General features: G+C 27.8%; 1 protein-coding gene across 9 annotated transcripts in view; it reads right to left on the bottom strand.

Moving 5' to 3' along the window:
- Positions 1-1,036: 1,036 nt before the first annotated feature.
- Rbfox1 (RNA-binding Fox protein 1) overlaps positions 1,037-22,171 on the bottom strand; it is a 512,165-nt gene continuing 491,030 nt past the window's right edge. For 4 of the 9 annotated variants that reach the window (XM_065503146.1, XM_065503152.1, XM_065503147.1 and 1 more), the window contains 6 exons: positions 21,295-21,367; positions 21,049-21,102; positions 14,356-14,427; positions 13,005-13,162; positions 1,623-1,686; positions 1,037-1,553 (listed from right to left, as the gene is read on the bottom strand). In XM_065503146.1, coding sequence (XP_065359218.1) covers positions 1,509-1,553; positions 1,623-1,686; positions 13,005-13,162; positions 14,356-14,427; positions 21,049-21,102; positions 21,295-21,367 — 466 coding nt within the window. In that variant the 3' untranslated portion in view covers positions 1,037-1,508. Of the gene's footprint in view, positions 1,554-1,622; positions 1,687-13,004; positions 13,163-14,355; positions 14,428-21,048; positions 21,103-21,294; positions 21,368-22,171 lie in introns of those variants that run through there. The other 5 variants (XM_065503153.1, XM_065503148.1, XM_065503154.1 and 2 more) reach the window with 3 other exon arrangements.

Below are 22,171 nucleotides of genomic sequence, written 5' to 3' on the forward strand. Positions count from 1 at the left end.
ACTTTAATTTAACTTTTAAATTATCAACTATTTATTACTCTAATGTGTAATTTTGAGCAACCACTAGAAATTCAAAACTTTAAAATTGTTGTGGTTATTTAAATTGATTTTAAATTTGCTATTGTTTAGCTGGTAGTTTTAGTGTTAATACAAACATACATTTAAAATTCTTAAAATTTAACAATTTTTATTTAAATTACAACTGTTACACTGTTTTAATAAGTTGTTTAAACAGTGTTTAAATTACATTAAAAATTAAAGAAAAAAATTTAATAAAATTTATTAAACCATGAGTTTTTTTTATACAATTATTAACAAATATATGAGTATTTTTTGTTTGCGATAATTTGAGTAAATAATGAAAAAATAACTTTTAAAAAAAAATCTCTTAATAAATACAACAAAAGTTTTTGATGTTAAATTTTAATTGTAGTTGTAATAATAATAATAAAGAAATAACATAAAATAATGAGTATTTTGTAAATAGTTGCCAAATTAAAGGAAATTGATTTTTTTTTTGTAAAAAATATAGATTTTTTTGTTTACAATAATATTATGAAATAAATGTTTTATAAAAATAAGGGCTGCCATTTTGTATTTATACATAAATTTATTTCAAACAAATAAAATATATATTTTTTTATATGTTTATAAACATATAACTGCATATATTATTTAATGTTTTTTTTGTTAATTTTTAAACAAATGAATTTTCTTTTTGAGTTTGTGTAAGAGTGTGGTGTGTGTTCTTTCTTTTTTCTAATAAATTTTTAACTACAACAAACTATTTATTTAAAAAAAATGTATTTAATTGAATATTTGTTTATTTTTTTGTTTTAATTTTCCCAAAAAAAGAAAATATAATTAAAGGGGAAGGAAAAGTATGTTGTCTACATGTGTTTCATTTAGTTAAGAGAAGAAGCCCTGGAAATTTTGGTATAAAGTTTTGTTTTTAATTGTTGTTTTAAATAATTAAGGATTGTTTTTGGTTGTTTTAAATTTAAAATTATTACTAGAAATTGTTTTTGTTTGCAAGTTTCTTGTTTTTTTCTGTTTTTAAATTTGCTGGACGACATTGAATTTGAACAAAACTACTTGTATTTTAAATCTGTTTTGTAATCTAAATATATTTGTAATTTCATTTAATAAATCTTACTAAAATTTGTTGAGACTTCTTTTGTTTTTTTCTTTTGTTTGTTTGCTTAATTCAACAACGCACTTTAAACGTGTGTTTTTGTTTTCCATTTTCCATGTGTATTTTTTATAAAAATTTTTAAATTTTACTTCTTTTTTTTTAAATGAGTATTTTATCATTTCTTTTAAATTATTTTGTATTGAGCATTATTTATTGAAATTTGTTGTTGTTATGGTTTATGTTTTGCAAACCCCTGGTGTGTTGATGATGAGTATTGAAAACTTAGCATGTTTGTTATTATTATTTTTTTGTTTCAATAAAATTGATGAGTATTTTGATAATAAATGTTGTGTTTTCAATTTTCAATGAAAAATTAATATGGCGTAAAACGATTGAATCCTCCACGATACATGGTAGCCTAAATTGAAATAAAATAAATAAGTTATTTGAAAAATATAATTAATTATAATTCAAATCAAAAACTTACCCCATAGCCGGGAACAGGTCCAATACCATGTCCTAAATAAGGATCAGCATATTCTCGGGCATAGCTATTAACACAAAAATTATAAGTAAAAATATTTTCAATTAGTTTTAACATATTTTTAATTAAATATTATTATTGGCTTCTTTTAGTAAATTCAAATTGATTTGTTTTAGTAGCGGATTTTAAATCTTGATTAGTAGTTTAGTCCATAAACGTTTAATTAGTTGTTTAGTTTTTGGTTTTAATTAGTTAGTTAAAATTATTAAGTTTCATTAGAATTTTGCAAAAGTTTTCAAGTAAAATTTTCAGATTTTCAGTTTTTCTTATTTCGTTTTTTCTAAAAAAAGAAAGAAAATTAAAATAAAATTATAAATAAATAAAAAAATGGAAAATTTAAAAGATAAAAAATAAAATAATGGAAACTTAAATGTTTTAAATAAAATAAATTTTCATAAATTTAAGAAAAAACCATAGTAAATTAATTAATAATAATAAACAATTTTCAAAATTATACATTTTGTGCTAATTTAAAATATATTTATTTTATGTGCCAATTGCTCAAAAAACTGTTTGTTTTTGTTTTTTTTTACATAATACATGATTTTATGGGAACCTATCTGATTTCATTACGAAACTATTAAAACATGTCAGAATATGTATTGCACAAAACACAACTTATAATTAATATTCACAACTACTCGTTAAATATTGTTATAATTATCAAATTTCATAAACAAATGCTAAAAAATTTAAATTTTGATGTTAAAAAAAATGTTTAATTATATGTTAATTGCTCCACAATCAACATATAAATACGTGAATTCAAATAACATTAGGTGTTAAATTTCAAAATGATTCTGAACGAAATTTTGAAAGGTGTCGTGATCTCCCAAATATTTATAACAACAACTGTGAGTGTATTGAAATTCTTAAAAAATTGTCTCAATAAACAATAATTTTAAATTACAGCTCGCCTTCAAATACGAAATTGTAATGAAAGACGAACAAATATTTTCCCCGTGTGATGGAGATGACTCTACTTATATCGATGATTATCTAGACATTTCCAATTTGAAAACTGAAACCTTAGCGAATGGATCAGTCTATCTTAATGGAGAGATTAAAACTATTCGAGACGCGGGATTGTCAAAAGTAAGAATGTATTTTGCAATTACATATTTGGGGTATTCACACGGTCTACTATTTGGTCATATTGTCATAATGTCCTAATATATTATGATAGTTTTAACAAATTTTTGTTGTGTTTCAAACAAAAAAGTTCTAAACTAATTAGACTTTTTGGAATATGTTTATTGTTTTGTCATAAAATAATACTTTTTTTTTGTTTAAAACACAACATATATTAGGACATTATGTCAATATGACTAGTAGCAGACCATGTGAATACCCCAATTATGTATTATTTAAATAGAATCCAGTTAGTATTCAAACGTTTCGGAAAACGCGAGATAATTGGGTCAGCACCATTTACAATATGGGTCATGAGGATGCGTGTACTTATTTATTTGATAGAAATGAAATTTGGTCTAATATACTAAAGGACGTACCCGAGGAACATCGAAAATGTCCATTTTATAATGGTGTAAGTTAGTTATAATGGTATTATATACATACTAGGCCGAGATTTGTATGGAGGATCAAAAAGTAAAAAATCGTATTGCAGAAACGCAATCTACGGACAATTCTAACAAAGTTTCCTCAAGAAACCATAGGTCTAAAATCAAATCCTATCTTGCGCATTTCGTCTTTTATCCAATAAAAAACTATTGCAATATCATTGGACAAAAGACGAAATGCGCAATATAGGATTTGATTTTAGACCTATGGTTCATTGGGGAAAATTTCTTAGAATTTTCCGTAGAATGGGTTTCTGCTATACGATTTTTCGTGGGTCGCCCTAATACATACATATATTATTAGGTTGGTGCAAATTTATCATCAATCAATTCACAGAAAAATACTATTTCCTAAACAGTTTCAATTGAAATATTTATCACATATTGAACTGGTTTCAATTATTTCATAATTTAATCAAGTTTCATGTGCTCAAATTTGATAATTTTGATAATTGAATTGAAACAATTTTCGTAATTGAAACACACAAAATTACTAAAATGAGTTTTCAATTACGAAAATTGTATATCCAATCATTTTTTTTTTTATTAAAGTTCAACCAATAACGAAAATTGTTTATTCAAATATCAAAATTATCAAATTAAAAACTCAAAATTCAGTAGAAAACATTAGAAAATTTTGTTTTTGAGCACAATTATGAAATAATTGAAATCAGTTCAATATACATATGATAAATATTTGAATTGAAATATAGTTTTTTATGTGATTCTCTGAACCAAAAATTTCTTCATAAATTAATAATATATTTAAACAATTTACAGCAATCAATTAAACTAAGTGTTGTAACAGACATGTCGGTATTTGTACCCGATCCACGATTCGCTGGTGAATACAAGGTACACATAATAGTTAAATTTAAAGAACCTAATGAAGTTTTCTGCGCCGCTATGCATGCAGATATTTATAGAGTTTAATTCATTGCTATAACTTGTGAATACTTTTATAGAGAAAAATAAATGTTAAATGTGTTAAAAGTAGTATATCTTTGTTTTTTTTTATAAACAGTTCACCATGAGTGGACATATATATTATTTATGTCTATATTGACAAATTTACCACTCGTGATGAAGGATATAAAAAGAACAACAAAGGAATTTTGTTTAAGTTATCTAATAGTTTAAAGGTCAAGCTACAAGCGGTTTGCGAGTCTGCTGAAGGGTATATATATATTATATACATAATATATGTCAACGGATAGGGAATTTTGTCTACTTTTCAAAGATATATACATATAACTTTTTACAACTAAAAAAATCATGGAATACTTTTTGAAAAATATGACAAATTTGAAATAAAATTTTTATTTATGAATATTTTTTAACAACATTTTACAGTAATATAGATTTTTCGATTTAAAATGAAAAACTGAACACCAATTTTTAAATTTGTAATCAGGAATCCCGCAATTCCCAAAAAAGTGTTGAAAAATCTCAAAAATGGGATTTTTTAGTTTTTAGGCTATAATATCCATACCAGGGGCGGGGTTATCGGAACCCTATACAAAATAATTAAGAACATATTGGGCCATGTAAAGCGGGTTACTATATTTTGATATCTAGTATGCGATTTGAGAATTTTTGCACTAAAGCTGAATTTTACATAAAAAATAGGCGTTCTTTGAATGGTCCCCTCGGTATTAAAAATTTTCAATTTTATTTAATTTAAAACATTCGATGTTATGTTAGCTTTTTAAAAAGTACAAATTCTTTATACATCATTTTAGAAATTTGTTAGATAACTTAAAAAGAATAATAGTACTTTTTTCCCAAAAAAATTGCGAAAAATCGCCTTTTTAAAATTTTTAAAATTCAAATGCATGTAACTTTGGACTCAGTCATGATTTTTAAACAATTCTTTCTATATTTCATACATAAATTTATTGTTAGTCCAACAAAAGAAAAATAGAGAAAATAGATAGAGGTTTTTTGTAGTGCTCGACGAGGAGATTCTATATATGTGAAATCGGAACACAGCCGAAGAAATAGGATCGTTTTAAAGATTGAACATACCCGAGGTGTCCTACTTTGGGGAACACTGGCCGCACCCCCGGTGGGCCCGTGCGGTCAAAATTCAAAACTTAAACTCGACAACACTTCGTCTGTGCGCATGTCAATCGGACTAAGGGTTTAGAAGTTACAGATTTATTTCCATCTTTTTTTTTTCTCATACCACTGTGCGATGTGGTCTATTTACGCTTAATATCGAACATGTCCCTGTTTTCTTTAATTATTTTTTTACAAGAGCCCAATCACTACCTTTCCACAGCCGAAGTTCTGGGCATTTGTCTCCCTGGTACAAAATTGACATTATTGTTTGAATATTTTTCCATACTGGGCCAGAAATATTAAGGCACTCTGTGCCGTTTTAAGCAATGTAAAGGCCGTTTTTTAGACACTCCGTAATATATATTCCTATGTTTGTCGTGCCTGATGTAACAAATGATTGGCTTCTTTTGTCACAACTGCAAATGGCTTGCCACACAAGAAACTTCTTGCGGAATTTTGTGTTTTTTGTGCGGTATTGTTCTTGAACATTATCCCGATCATCAGCCACATACAAATCATGACCCGGATGTTGTGAAAAGTCTGCCAGTAAATAAGATTAATCATCCATCACACAACAGCTTAATTTTTTTTTTATTAAAATTTGACCTAAATTTTATTACTCGTTCTATTGATCTTAAGTTCTTTACCGCATTGCGATCTGGAAGTTCCTTAACTTTATACGACTTTAATAGCATTTAACTTTACGACCATCTTTTCTGATAGAAGTGTTCGGTGCTCTTCGAAAGAGTTGTTCGACTTCTTTTGCCTAACCAATATCTGTTACTCCTTTTTTTTCTTCCTGATCCAGGTTTTATTTCAATGTTTAAACCTCCTTCCACTGTTTAATGGCTTTTGAAACAGTGTGTCGATGAACCTTTAGATCTTTTGCTATTTTTTCAAAAGTCCATTATGGATTTTTATATTTTTCCCACAAGAAATACTCAAGGGATAAGTGAACAAATCACGTGATTCTCTAATGATAGGAAACCGTTTTGTTGCTTTCTGAAGCCGTTGTCATTATATGCTGAAATTAACATATTTTAGACATATTGAGAGCCAGCTTACTAAACGAACCAAAGCGAACTTATTAAACAATCGATATTATTTATTTGATTACAAATTATAGGCATATTTTAGAATTACCAGCAGTTCGAAAATTCCAGATTTGATCCAGATAATCACATATCACGAGAACAGAATATTGAAATATTTTTTTTTGCTCAACAAACAGTTGATCGGGGAAATCTAATCACAGATACCCATATGAACATATGCACAGCAGAGATGCATTTATTAAATCTATTATTGTTAATTGTTGTATCATATTGTGGTCATTTTAACATATCCATACCCTATGATTATAATGTTTTCGTTTGACCGATCATGAAACTAATAAGTTTTGAACAATTTACACAAATTTTCGACATGCCAATCTAGATATAAATCCCAATCTTACCTAATATCTGTTATTATATTAAATATTGGATAATATATTTATTACTTATATGTATTGCACAAATCCCAACTTATAATTAATATCCACAATTACCCGTTAAATATTGTTATCTTTATCAAATATAATAAACAAATGCTAAAAATGTAAATTTTGATGTTAAAAAATTTTTAATTTTATGTTAATCGCTCCACAATCAACATATAAATACGATAATTCAAATAGCATTAGGTATTAAATTTCAAAATGATTTGGAACGCATTTTTAAAAGGTTTCCTAATCTCCCAAATATTTATAACAACAACTGTGAGTGTATTGAAAGAAAGTGAAATTCTTAACAAAATTGTCTCATTAAACAATAATTTTAAATTACAGCTCGCCTTCAAATACGAAATTGTAATTAGAGACGATGAAATATTTTCTCCGTGTGATGGAGACGGCTATACTTATATCGATGATTACCTAGACATTTCCAATGTGAAAGGTGAAACATTAGCGAATGGATCAGTCTATATTAATGGAGAGATTAAATCTATTCGAGATGTGGGATTGGCAAAAGTAAGAATGTTATACGTATTTTGCAATTACATATTAACTATTATTTAAATAGAATCCAGTTAGTGTTCAAACGTTTAGGAAATCGCGAGATAATTGGGTCAGTACCATTTACAATTTGGGTCATGAAGATGCATGTACGTATTTATTTGATAGAAATCAAATTTGGTCTAATGTACTAAATGACGTACCCGAGGAACATCGAAAATGTCCATTCTATTATGGTGTAAGTTAGTTATATTGGCATTATATATGGTACATTAGCGTGATTTTTTCTTGTTTTCATAGGTGCCCAAGCATAATTTGAAAGCTTATAGGGTAGAGTATTTTTGAGATTTTTTTCAGATTTTTCGGAAGTGGTTTAGAGGTCGCTCAAGTCGAGTTTTTGCCAAAAAGCTTTTTTTGAGTTTTATTCATAACTTTGTCAAGACCCACGATTTTCATTACTTTTGAGGACACAGTTTAAAAGAAACTGTCCATGCTTTACTTTTGTGTGCAAATTTTTTTAGTTTTTGTAATGAATTGGCTCATTATGGTGCCCTTTATTAAAATTTTTCGAAATTTTTCCATAAATTTTGTAAATAAGGCTTTAAACTTTTCAAATTTTTATGAAAATTAAAAAAAACTAGCAATGCAGTTTGAAAGATCAGTTAATTCTTAATAATTTAGAGACAACCATTTTTGAATTTGCTTTTACCGTTCCTGAGTTATATAAAGCAAACGAAAACTTTTATGTACACAAAATGATTTTTATACCCTAAAACACCATAGTGTTTTAGGTCGCAATTTCAAAGATAAAATTTGGTACAAGCATTCCTATTGCCAATTGAACGAAGCATATTGAATTTGGTTGGAATCGGTCCATTATTTCTATTAGCCCCCATACGATTGCCTTAGTTATAAAGATATCTACACCAAATTGAGCACAAATAAGTTTTATATAAGCTAAACTCGCGCCTACTATATTTTGTGACGATCGGTCCATAATTAGTCATAGCTCCCATATAAGATCCACTTCTGAAAATCACTTTACCTAGCATAAATCTCTTAAAAATATTCATATTCAAATAAAATTCAATACAAATATGTTATATATATACAAAAGTCATGTCACGAAATTTTATAACGATCGGCCCATAATTAGTCATAGCTCCCATACAAAGCCCACTTGCGAAAATCATTTTAACGAGCACAAATCTCTTAAAAATGTTGGTATATTTTAAAAGAAAATTGTTGTCCCTAAATTATTAAGAATTAATTGATCTTTCAAACTGCATTGTTAGTTTTTTCCATTTTCATAAAAATTTTATAAGCTATAAAGTCTTATTTACAAAATTTATGGAAAAATTACGAAAAATTTTAATGTAAAATTAATGAGCCAATTCATTGCACACAAAAATAAAGCATGGAAATTTTTCTTTAAAAATGTGTCCCCAAAAGTAATGAAAATCGTGGGTCTTCACAAAGTTATGAAGAAAACTCAAAAAGGCCGACAAACCCGATTTTTGGCAAAAAGTCGACTTGAGCGACCACTAAGCCTCTTCCGAAAAATCTCAAAAATACTTTACCCTATAAGCTTTCAAATTATGCTTGAGCTCCAACAAATTTTTTTTTTTTGAGACACGCTATTGTACATGGTTCATATATTATTAGGTTGGTGCAAATTTATCATCAATCATTTCTCTGAACAAAAAATGTCTTAAAAAATTAATAATATATTTAAATAATTTACAGCAAAAAATTAATTTAAATGTTTTAACAGACGTATCGGTATTTGCACCCGATCCACGATTAGCTGGTGAATACAAGGTACACATAATAGTTAAATTTAAAGAACCTAATGAAGTTTTCTGCGCCGCTATGTACGCGGATATTTATAGAGTTTAATTCATTGCTATAACTTGTGAATACTTTTATAGAGAAAAATAAATGAAGATGTGTTAAAAGTTGTATATCTTTGTTTTTTTTTAATACACCACTTCACAATGAGTGAAGTGATTTTTTTTTTCTTTTTATAGATATAAATATACCGATGATTACAAATTATGGGCATATTTTGCAACTGTCTGCAGTTCGCAAATGCTAGATTTGAGTTTATGTTGAGCAAATAAACAATTATCAGATATCACGAGAATAGAATTTTGAAATATATATTTTTTTTTGGACAACAAACAGCTGATGGGTGAAAACTAATCAGAAATACCCAACATGCAAATTTTCGGTCTAGATATAATTATCGATCTAGATATAAATCGCAATTTTAACTAATAACTGTTATTATAATATATTGGTTAAATCACAACTTATAATTAATATTCACAACTACTTATTAAGTAATGTTATCATTATATAATTTCATAAACAAATGTTAAAAATTTTAATTTTAATGTTAAAAAAATGTTAATTGCTCCACAATCTACATATAAATACGTGAATTCAAATATCATTAGGTATTAAATGTCAAAATGATTTTGAACGAATTTTTAAAAGGTTTCGTGATCCAAATATTTATAACAACAACTGTGAGTACATTGAAATTCTTAATAAAATTGTTTCAACAAACAATAATTTAAAATTACAGCTCGCCCACCAATACGAAATTGTAATTAGAGACGAGCAAATATTTTCTCCGTGTGATGGAGACGGCTATACTTATATCGATGATTACCTAGACATTTCCAATTTGAAAACTGAAACCTTTGCGAATGGATCAGTCTATCTTAATGGAGAGATTAAAACTATTCGAGACGCAGGATTGGCAAAAGTAAGAATGTTATACGTATTTTGCAATTACATATTAACTATTATTTAAATAGAATCCAGTTAGTGTTCAAACGTTTAGGAAAACACGAGATAATTGGGTCAGTACCATTTACAATTTGGGCCATGAGGATGCGTGTACGTATTTATTTGATAGAAATGAAATTTGGTCTAACATACTGAAGGACGTACCCGAAGAACATCGAAAATGCCCTTTCTATAAAGGTGTAAGTATGTTATATTGGTATTACAATAAATTATTAGGTTGTATGTAAATCTATGCTAAAAATTAATAATGTATTTAAACAATTTACAGCAAAAAATTAATTTAAGTGTTGTAACAGACATGTCGGCATTTGTTCCCGATCCACGATTAGCTGGTGATTACAAGGTACATATAATAGTTAAATTTAAAGAACTTAATGAAGTTTTCTGTGCTGCTATGTACGCAGATATTTATAGAGTTTAATTCATTGCTATAACTTGTAAATACTTTTACAGAGAAAAATAAATGAAGATGTGTTAAAAGTTGTATATCTTTGTTTTTTTTTGAATACACCACTTCACAATGAGTTATTTCATATACAAAAATCCGTTAAATATATTTGGTGTATTCACACGGTCTGTTATTACTCATATTGTCATAATGTCCTAATATATTATAATAGTTGTTGTTGTGTTTTAAACAAAAAAAATATTATTTTATGACAAAACAAAAAACATAGTTCAAATCGTCTCCTTAATAAAACAATAGTATATAATTTGTTTGCCATTTCGAAATAATTGAGTTTAAAATCTAGATCTAGAACAAAAGTAATATTTCAATTGATCTTTTGACCCACTTTGTAGAAGTAGAATTTCACCAAATTCACATATATAGAATCAGTTACATACGTAGATTCTGGTGTATATGCTTATACACTATTGTTTTATTGAGGGGACGAAATAGTCTTATTAGTTTAGAACGTTTTTGATTTGTTTAAACTATCATAATATATTAGGACATGTGAATACCCCAGTTGTATCCTTTTCATTTGGTTAATCAATAAAAACCAAATGATAAGGATACAATATTTGGGACGGACCGAATTGAACAGGCGTTCATTTTTATATAAACATCCCTATACAAGTATACAAAATAATTTTTTTTTCTAAAATGTTTCTCCACATAATTTATGATAACTCAAAAAGGGTTAGTCCAATTTACATAACCTTTCATCTGTTTATATATTGCCTTTTTATCGGCTCAGTAGTTACGGAGTTATAATAACAAATTGAAGCAAAAAATATATTTTTTACGTGAAAATAGCTAATTTTTTTGTTTTAAAAAACTCATAAAAATCGAAAACGGCAGAAATGGTTCAGGTTTGTTGCTTTAAGCAACTAAATGAGATATCGATCATAAAAATCGAGTGATTCTTTTCGAATTTATTCACAATTAAGTGAATGCGCTCATTTTCACAAAATTTTACTTTTTGGTTTGCTATACATAAAATTGAGTAGTTAATGTTCTTCTTTCGATTGATTGAATTTTGAAAACATTTTCCCCATGCTATGTACAAAATTTCACATATATATTGCGTTTCAATCGGCTCAGTAGTTTCGGAGTTATAATAACAAATTGAAGTAAAAAATATATTTTTTACGTGAAAAATGCATTTTTTTTGTTTTAAAAAAAATCATGAAAAATCGAAATCGGCAGAAATTGTTATTATATTTATTGCATTATCGAAAGGCCACATGTAATAGGAACAAAATGAGATATCGATCATAAAAATCGATTTTTTATTTTCGAATTTATTTACAATTAAGTGAATTCGCTTATTTTCAGAAAATTGTATGTGCGTACAAGCGTGTTCTTTGAGTGTAAATTTTACATATGTTTAGTTATTGTAACAAAAATATCATGGAGAAACATCTACAAAAATTCGCAATTTTAGAAAAAAAATTAAAAAAAAACTTCTTAATAGAACTTAAAATTTGGAATATATGTATACTACTGGAACCACAATACATCAAAATTGTGTAGTGGTTTAAAAAGCCTCTAAATTTTTTTTTGATTTTGTTGCCCTGTGTTATCAAACGGATTAAGATAACGTAATAAAATTGGGAAGTTATGTAGATCGAAAGCTCTTTTAATCTAACTATGTACATTCGATTAGCAACAAATTACAATAACTTCTAAAGAAGTTCCCAAATTTACCCGATTAGAAACCCTACATACAAGTGTATCTGAATACTGTGTAAGTACATATGAGAATGACAGAGTATTCCGTCTGAATTTCTCTCAGAGAATAGGTTAAAAATTAACATGTACCAATCGATAAAAATTAGCAAATGTCAAATTAGCAGCATTCTGCGAATCGAAATTCATATAACGACTTTCCAATACACAATTTTACGCAGCTCCTTATTCGTGGTAAAAAAAGCAATTTTAGCTATTTAAAAAAAATTTAAAAGTAAATAAAAATCGAAATAAATAAAAAAAAAATGGAAATAAGTATTATAAAGAAAATCTGAAGACATTTAGACAATTAATATATTATTTTTATGTTAGGAGTAAGATTTGTTAGTAAAATAATCGTTATTTTTCAAATTGTGAATTGATTAAAATTTTCAAATTGTAGAGCTTTTGAACAACATAATTTTTTATTAATTTTGTGGCAAAAAATAAAAATGGAAATAAGGATTATATTGAAAATCTGAAGTCTTTTAGACGATTAATATATTATTTTTATGTTAGGAGTAAGTTTTGTTAATAAATAAGCTTTTGAATTGAAATTGTTAACTGATTAAAGTTTTAGTAAAATTTTCAAAATAAAGAATATTTCGAACAACAATTTTTATTGTTAATTTTGTTAGTAAGCCGTCGATTTGAGTTTGGTATCTGTTTTTTTATTGTGGCAAACTTACCCCGCAACGGTGGCATAACCAGCCAAAGCTGGCTGAGCTGCTGCAGCAGCTGCAGCACCATAAGCTGCTCTAGCTGCCACAGCAGTATATGTAGTTGCAGCAGTAGCATAAGCTTGTTGAGCCTGAGACAAGGGTGTCTTTAACAGAGGACCAGTAGCCTGTAAAATTCGTTGAAAAAGTGAAAAGAAAAAAAGAGGCAAAAATTAACAAACTTCAAATTCAGTTGGCTGCTACTAGAGTACAACCAAAGAAAGGTAAAAAAATAGAAACAGAATACTTTTAGAAAGGTGAGATTTTACAAATAATTTATTTATATAGATATATATATATATTTAGCATTATTTGAAATATTAGTGTGTGATTTAATCAAACAGGTCATAAACAACTGATAAAACATTGTATGTATGAACTGACACATGTCAATTACAGACACTCTACAAACAAATTTAATGTTTCATCTCAAAGTATGTATAAAAAAAAGAGAACCAAAATATTTTTTAAAAAAGAAAACAATATAGAACAGAACATAGCGGTAAATGTAACTGACAATGACAGTTAAATAAATCAACACTTGATTTTCAAAACTTTGGGGGTGCATTAAACTAGTACAAGAAGATAATTTCAAAAAATTTTTAATTTTGTTTGTTTTAAATCAATCAATCAAATCAATCCATATAGACAGACAAACATTACATACATTAATGTAAATTAGGTGCGTTTTTGTTTAAATATTATAAAATATGTAGTAAATAATTTCAAAATAATGCGCTTTTAATTAAGTACGTTTAAATAAATGAGTATAGACGTTAAACCAAAACCTTTATACGAGTATTTTCTTTTTTTTTCTTCTTCTTTTCAATAAAAATAGTGTAACAAGGTTTTACAGTAGAAACGAAAACAATTTACCAGAAATTAAATAAAAATACATGCTATATAAAATATAAAATATTTTCAAAATTATTTGATTTTTTTTTGAGAGATTTCAGCTGAAATTTCCTTTAATACATAATTAATAGTAATTTAATAATTAAATAATTGTAAACTAAAATTCCAACACACAGCAACACCTGTAAAATATTTAAGTTTCAATAAAAAGAATTCAACATGCTGGCCTGAAATTTTTTTATTAGATTTTGATTAAAGCTTAAAAAATATAGAATACTTTTGGGGGGTGAACGTTTTCAACCAAAAATCTAAACAAGTCAAAGAACTTAGGAAGGAATAAAATTATATTACAACAACATAAAGCAATAACAACAACAACAACAACATTAGATGTAATTTGTCTAACACTAACAACTAAATGTTAAAAAGAAAGAAACAACAAATTCATGTAGATTTTTATTTTTACCAAAACATTCTGTGGTACCGGTATGCGGTTGATCGTATGTGGGTTACTGTTTAGCGTTGTCACAGTGCGGCGCTGTAAGTTTTTAAGTAAATTTCGTTTCTTATTTTTTGATATTTCTAGTTTTTTGTTTTTAATCAAATATGTATGTAGTATTTTTGTGAGGAAATTTTGGTGTTATTATTATGAGTATGTATAATAAAGTGTAATATTAAAAAAATTAATGTAAAGTAATGAAAATGAAAAGTAAATTAATTGAAATTAAAGCAATTACTATAACATAAATAAAATGAAAAGTTTGAAATGACATTTTGTTAGTCTACTGTGACAATTAGTGTAAACTAATGGTGGAATTTCAAAGGAAAACTGACCAAGAGATTTATAAATTATACAAATGATGTTTCCATTACTATCCTAAGTGTACTAACATTATTTTAAATACATTTAATTTTCCTTAAGTAACTTAAGGAGGATTAAGATTCGTTTAAATCAAGTTTGTCTATAGATATGTACCTTCATATTCCAATTAAATATTGTATAAAAAATACAGCTGTTACTGACACCAAATACTGTTAAATATTGGTATAAACAAGAATGTATGGTCGGTCAAGCCCGATCATATAATACCCTACTCTGAGTTAATGAGCTAAAACTTTGCTCACAAAGTTTACATGGACAGCCAGCCAGACGGACGGACTTTCGGATGGACATTGTCTAATCGATTCTGAGTCGATCATTATACTTTAAGGTGGGTGTTAAGTAATATTTTTGGACGTTATAAACATCAGCACTAATGATAAATACCCTCTCCACAATGGTGGTGTAGGGTATAAAAACCGGTATCGTTTCGGTATAAAATCCAGCATAATTCAAGATTTCTATGCAACTATGTCTTCTTAAAGACTATGGACCGACTGAACTTCTCTTGTTAAAAATTTACTTGGAACAATCGATAAGAGAAAGCCATTTTCAAATTATGTGGCATTCAACGGAAGTCAATTCATGAATAATTAATTTGCAATATCAGTTTCTGAACTTTTGAACCATTTCATCTGAACTTCTCCAACTTTTGAAGAAAATTTGTTAAAAATGGAACAATCGATTGGCATTAAATGGAAGGAAAGTAGAAGTTTCTATGCAATAGAGTGACTGCCGATTTTAATTTTTTAGATTTCAAAGAGTGCCGGGTGAAATATTGTGACACCAGGCCTAAAAGATAAGTGCTGAAAATTTGAACCAAATCAGACAACGATTTCTGGACGCACGTCGAGGTCAAAGTTCAAATATATGCAAAATTGTTCTATTTATATGAAATAAATAGGTGAAACTAGTTAACTTTCTGCAATGTTTTCTAGAAATATGTATGTAGATTTATTTATATTAATGAATATTACATTAAAAAAAAAAAATTTGGAAATTAACCCTGTATCTCCTTTGGGTCAAAATGACCCAAAAACTGTATTATCGCCAAAATTCGGAAAAAAATTCAGTTTTTAAAAATTTTGCTACTAAATAAATACTTTTGCAATTGAATGCAAAAAAATCGAATTGTATAAATAATTATCGTTGTAATGAGATATAAATGACAAAATTTGGTTAAAAAATGTTAAAGTTATTACAAATTCGCCAGACCATTAACATGTCTCAGGCCACTTGAACAAGAAATTTAGGAAAAAAATTAACATATTTCGAGAAAAATTAAAATAAAAACTATTTACTTGTGTATGAGTTTTTGTCTTCGTAGGACACCGTTAACCTATTCGCAGGTATGGCCAAAAAAAAATATTTTTTTAACGGCTGTGGAGATTCGACCATTTTTAAATTTTTAAAAATTTTGTTAAACAAATTTCAGAATTTTTTGATCATCACATTTTTATTTATTGAGATCATAATAGGGAATAAAAATATGAAAAAATTATGTCAATACCTCTTACAGTTTTTCCATACCTGCGATTTAAATTTTGCGATTTTCAAGAAAAACAAATTTGTTGTCCATATTTTGGCTAATGAGCCCAATTTCCTTACTGTTATAAATTATAAGTAAAACCTATTCAGAATATTATAGTCCATGTAATTTTAAATGTGGTCTGAAAGTTTTACTAAAATCGGAAAACGTTAACCATTAAATCGTGAAGGTCAAAGGTAAAATTTTTCAATATTTGGAATTTCTAATGAAAAGATAGCGAAATGTTATATATTTTAGGCCGATCTGGACCGATCACTCTTACAATGTATGCCGACAATTTAGCGGTGTTATAAGGACTTGCTGGTTGTGATTGGTCGTACGTGTTCGGTTAAAACGGATTGTCATTGTGTCAGAGAGATGCTATGAGGATTATGGGAAGATTTATCATGATAAGGGGAGGAAGGAACACCTGAATATTCGACTATGCTTTGCTTGGCTGGCCTATCTGGGTTTAACCATAGGTCACACACCACTTGATTGGTATTTCACTCCCGCAATATAAATGGACGATTTAGCGGGAGGCTTCTCGTGGCCGGAGTTGTCATGATAAGGGGGAGAAAGGAATATTAATCGAACCAGAACACTTAAATATTCGACTCTGTTTTGCCTGACTTTATTATCAGGATTTAGTCTGGAGTTGGTATATTACAGGTAAATTATACGGACTTGATATTTGTGGTTGGCTTCTCGTGCCCGGTTAAAACGGAGATCTATGACATGGGAATGCTGGATGAGGAAGGGTTTTACTTCCAGCGACTATTGTAACAGTTGTCATGATCAAAGGAAGGAAGAACATTTCCAGTTTTTTTTTATTTTATAAAATATTAAGCAGCTTTTATATTTTTAATGAGTTCCATTGAATATCTCCCTATCTTTCTAGCTGTTGTATAGTCGTGTCATCTTTGCCACAAAGTATACAGAGGCGTCACGAGACAGAAAATAATCTCGTTTTCTATTTGTCTCTTTCTTTATAAACTGCCCTTTTCATCGTTTTGTTTTGTTTATTTCTTTGTTTTGATTACATTACTTTGTCTACCATATTCGCATTGTGTATAGCGTTTTGCTTTAACACATCACAGATATTGTTCTCCCTTTTTAAGAGAACTACCCTATCATCTGATTTTGAATTTTTGAAACGTCAAATTTGACATCTCTATATACTTTGTCTTTGCTCACAACCAGTCTTTTATAAACAAATTACATAATATCAAAATGTTTCCTCTACTAAAAATACATTCGTTCTTTTCTATTCATTCGATTATTCCTTTAACTCAAGCAGGTCATTTAAAATTCATCACTTTTCTCAATGAAAGGATAAACAACTTCAAGTTTTGCCTTTGAAAAGAAATCAAAAGGGGAAGAGCGAAATAGTCAAAAAAATAAAACTGTCATCATATTTGCATGAAATAAAATGGTGAAAAAAACATATTTAATCAAAAAAAAAATTTGGTGAAATAAAATGTTGTTAAAGTAAAAAATGGATGGCAGGATGAAAGTTGAAAAAATAAAAAAAAAACAGCATCATGCTTTTAAATGAAATCGTTACAATTCTTGGGAAATAATAAAAAGAAAAACTTTTATAATTTGTACAGAAACCAAAATTTTTTTTCCTGTACAAGCATTTTACAAACAAAATTGAATTCAACAGAAAAATTTTATGGAGGAATAAAAATGCGTATGACAGAGAAAACATTTTTTTTGTGTTGGAAAATATAAATGCACAATCAAATGGGTTTTTTTTTTGTGTATATTTTAATGTAATACATTTAACACTATATAAACCGTATTGTGGGTTTTTCTTTTTGAAAAAGTGCAATATTATCTCTGAGGGTTACTATTTATCAGGTATGTGATGGAAATCGAACGATTTTAAAATGATCGATTTCAAGAATAACTTTTAAACCAATGGTTTATTATTTTCTAGCTAAATATAGTTCAGCTGATAAGTATCAATGTTGTAAAATTTTTAGATGGAATTTTGTAAACAATAAACAGCTGTTACGAACAAAAACAACTATTGTGAATGAAAAGTTTAGGGGAATATCACGATAGCAATTTTGCCTTCGAGGGAAATTGATATTTCATGGGAACATAAATATCACATGTTTTTCACGATAGGGATGATTAACTTTTTCTTCTGAAAAGCGTCCAGCTTAAAGTATAATTGCTTGTTAGTATGTTTGGAGATATTTTAAAACTTGACATTAATATTACGCTTTCAGAGAAATATTCTAATTAACTTCTCCTTAATGATAACGAAGATTAGCGTTCAATTTCATTCAACAATAGTGTGCCGATCAATTTCTTACACTTTTGGTGATAAAGCACTATCCAGGGCATTTTTCGTGATCGTGCATCTTCATGGAAGAATTTCGAAGATCACATTCCTCCCAATCGGTTGTTGCGTTGAAAATATCGATGATTAGCTGATAGACAGTTCCACAGACTTACAATTAACATTTCAGGACAGTTGGCCTTGAGCCTGAAAACAGTTGGCCAACAAAATTTTCTCATTTTTCATCCGTCTTCTGATCTAAGTACAGTTGCTTGCCAGTAATCTCTGAAGTTTGGAGATATTTTAAAACTGCAACTATCTTGGCCAATCAAAGTATTTCGCGCACTAAAAACTTCAAGGATAATTCACCTCTTTCTTCCAAAAATCCCACGATGTAGACAGATCAAAGTTTGTTGCAACAATTCGAATCTTGTCAATATATAGCCCGACAAGCACTAGGATGGAATCCAACTGGTCAGCTGGCGACCTGGTGCTCCACAGTAGTATAATAAATCTGAATCTTGTGAACTTCAGTACATGGTTTATCTAACAAGAGGTGGGCGACTTTGACACCCTGTATTTCATCTTGTATTCCAACAGGGTGATCAAAAATTTCATTTTCTTAAAGCCTATGTCCTCCTCTACAGTAGTTTAGAAGCTTCAGATTTATTACAACATTTTTTTCGATCGCTCCCTCAAAAATCTGAAGAAGAACCATTGGCAAAAAATAGTAGAGGACCTATGCTGCAGTTGGAGAGAAGCATGACAGAAGAATTTTCAAATTTTGAAGATATTATTCATTATATAACTTTTCTATTAATATTTATTCTCTATTGCAGTTCCAAGATCGTGAACAATTTCGTGCAATGATATCTTCAGCCCAATTATGAATAAAAAATTCCGCGGGAGTTTGTTCCCCGGGAGTTTTTTCCCATTGAATTTGAATAGGAAAAATGAGAAAAGGGAAAAAACTCCCGGGGAATTTTTATTCATAATTGGGCTGATTATGTTTTTTCCAGATGATTAAACTTAAGAACAGTTTAGAAATCAATTGCGATCATCGTTAATTTCAGGATGCATCTCTAAGTATAGTTATTAAATTGGTAAAACAAAGCACCATTTGTTTAAAATGGTGAAGAAGGAAAAGCAAACGACAAAAAAGTATCATTCACAATCACGAGTTTTTGAAAGTCGACTCAAACTAGAGGCTTTAGAAGTAAACAAGATAGTCAAAGCTTTTACAGCTTACACCTTCAATTCTTTCGAAGAAGTGTTTAATGTGTTAATGTACATATTTAGGAATTACCTCGTTCAGGGTAAAAAAAAATATTTTATTTATTGTCAAAACATAAATAGTAACCCTCGTATAGTGTTAAGGTTGAATAATATTGGTGCTTTGACATCAAACACTCAATATCCATTAGCATGGTTTGGATTTGGTTGTCAAATTCTAAAACAAAAATTTCAAAATTTTTCTAATTTACAATTAATAAATTAAGAATAACTAATTTTAAGGTTATTGTGAAAGACGTCCATATTTTGTTCTCATTTGCTTAGGAGTCTTATAGGTTAGTTGCTTAATTGAGTGTTTCTGTATTTAATTGCATTATTTTGTTGAGTGTATTCATGCTTATTCCAATACCAAATAAAATTAAACAGATTAAGCCACTTTATATACCTTAAATAATTGCACTTAGTATTTTAAATATTATACATTTATCCATACAGTTTATATAGCGTTAAAGGTATAAATGTTTTAATGCTGAGTTCACACAGTGAGAGTAAAATGAAATATGTTTCAAAAATAAAATAATTTACAAAATACAATATTGTTGTTAAACAGTATTTTAAATAAGCCGGAAAAACAAAAGTTAAAAAAAAGAACAAACTAAAATCAATTGAGGCATAATAATTGATTTATATTATTATATGGTTAGAACTAATAAGATAACAACAAATACAAATGTAGAGTTTAATTATTGAAATAAATAATTAAAAGTCAATTAAATAAATAAACGTTTTCGACATTAAGAGTAAGTATCATAGAGCTAGAGAGAAAAACAAAATTTTTTAAATATATAGAACAATTATACTCAAACCGAAAAAATTTAAATAAAATCAAGGGCAACCGGGAAAACAAATCAGCAGTTTTAAGTTAAAAAATATACATTAAAAAGAAAACATATTACTAACAAAACCTAGATTTTATACAAGACTATAAAAAAAAATTATTAAAAAAAAATAAAGAAAAACCAAAAAAAGAAAGAATTAATAAAATGAAGCATACTCAAGGGGACCAAAAAGGTGAATGAAATTATTAAAATAGTTACACAAACAAACAAAACGGAAATAAAATGATAGTTGTAAATAAATATTTAGTTAATTAATAATTAATTAAAATAATTATTATAAATTTTTGTTTATAGATTTTATATAAATATAAAACAATGATTACATTTATAATTGCGGCTGGCTGTGCTGCTGGAACTTCTGTGACCGGTTTCGCTGCCTGTAAAATTTTATTTTTAGTCTTTTGTTTAAGTTAAATTATTATTTCTTGTTTATTTAATAAACTTAATTTTAAATACTTAAAACTATATCAATTATTATAAACTTAGCCCTGTATTCAGCTATTTGAAAAAAAATTTGTAAAACTTTTTAAACGAAAAAAAAACACAATTTAACAAATTATCTGTCTTACCTGAAAACGTAAATTGGGATCTTGAGCTTGAGCTTGAGCTGCAGCGGCTGCTAAGTAGGGATCAAAGTAAACACTGTGAAAAAGTTCAAGAGAGAGAAAAGAGAAAAATGTTTTTTTGTTGGTTTTACTCATCATAAACTTCTCAACTTAACGTTATACATTTTGTAGACACAAAAAAAAAATCTAAAATGATCTGAGTTCTTAAAAGCAAAATTCATTTAATACTGTTTATCTTTGAGTTTATTTTTTTTTAATTTAACATTTCGAATTGTTTATCTTTAGCTGGCAAAAAAGGTATTTCCTAAATTTTATAGACCTACATTTGGTAAAACGTACTTTGTATCTCACACATTCATTCATTATGTCACATTCGCTCATTTGATAAGGGATCACCATTATCACTGCTTAATTTACTTAACTTGAAATATTTATATTGTTTTTTTTTATTTTTATTTAATCATCAGTATAAAATAAACGTATTAAATGATACGATTTGTTGGTTTAGAAAAAACTATAAGGTATAAATAGGAGAGGGGAGAGAGCTATTGAAAAAGGGATCTTCAAAATTTCTGTTTTTATGAAAATTTTCCATAATAAAAGTGTAACAGTTTATCTCATTACACATTAATGGGCGCTAAATCAATGGATATATGGAATTAGCAGGTTGGTTGCACATATTTTCTAATATACGCAAAATCCAACTAAAGTGGTTAACCTTTTTCTTCTGAAGATCAAAGTACAATTGATTGCCAGTAATCTTCGATGTTTAGTGATATTTTAAAACTACTTTCAACAATATTCTAAAAGCTAGCTCCTCTATTGATATTCATTCGTTCTCTATTGCTATTCCAAGATCGTAAACATTATTGTGAAATTA

This window comes from Calliphora vicina, chromosome 3, assembly GCF_958450345.1.
Source record: "Calliphora vicina chromosome 3, idCalVici1.1, whole genome shotgun sequence".
In the NCBI taxonomy this organism is placed as follows: Eukaryota; Metazoa; Arthropoda; class Insecta; order Diptera; family Calliphoridae; genus Calliphora; species Calliphora vicina.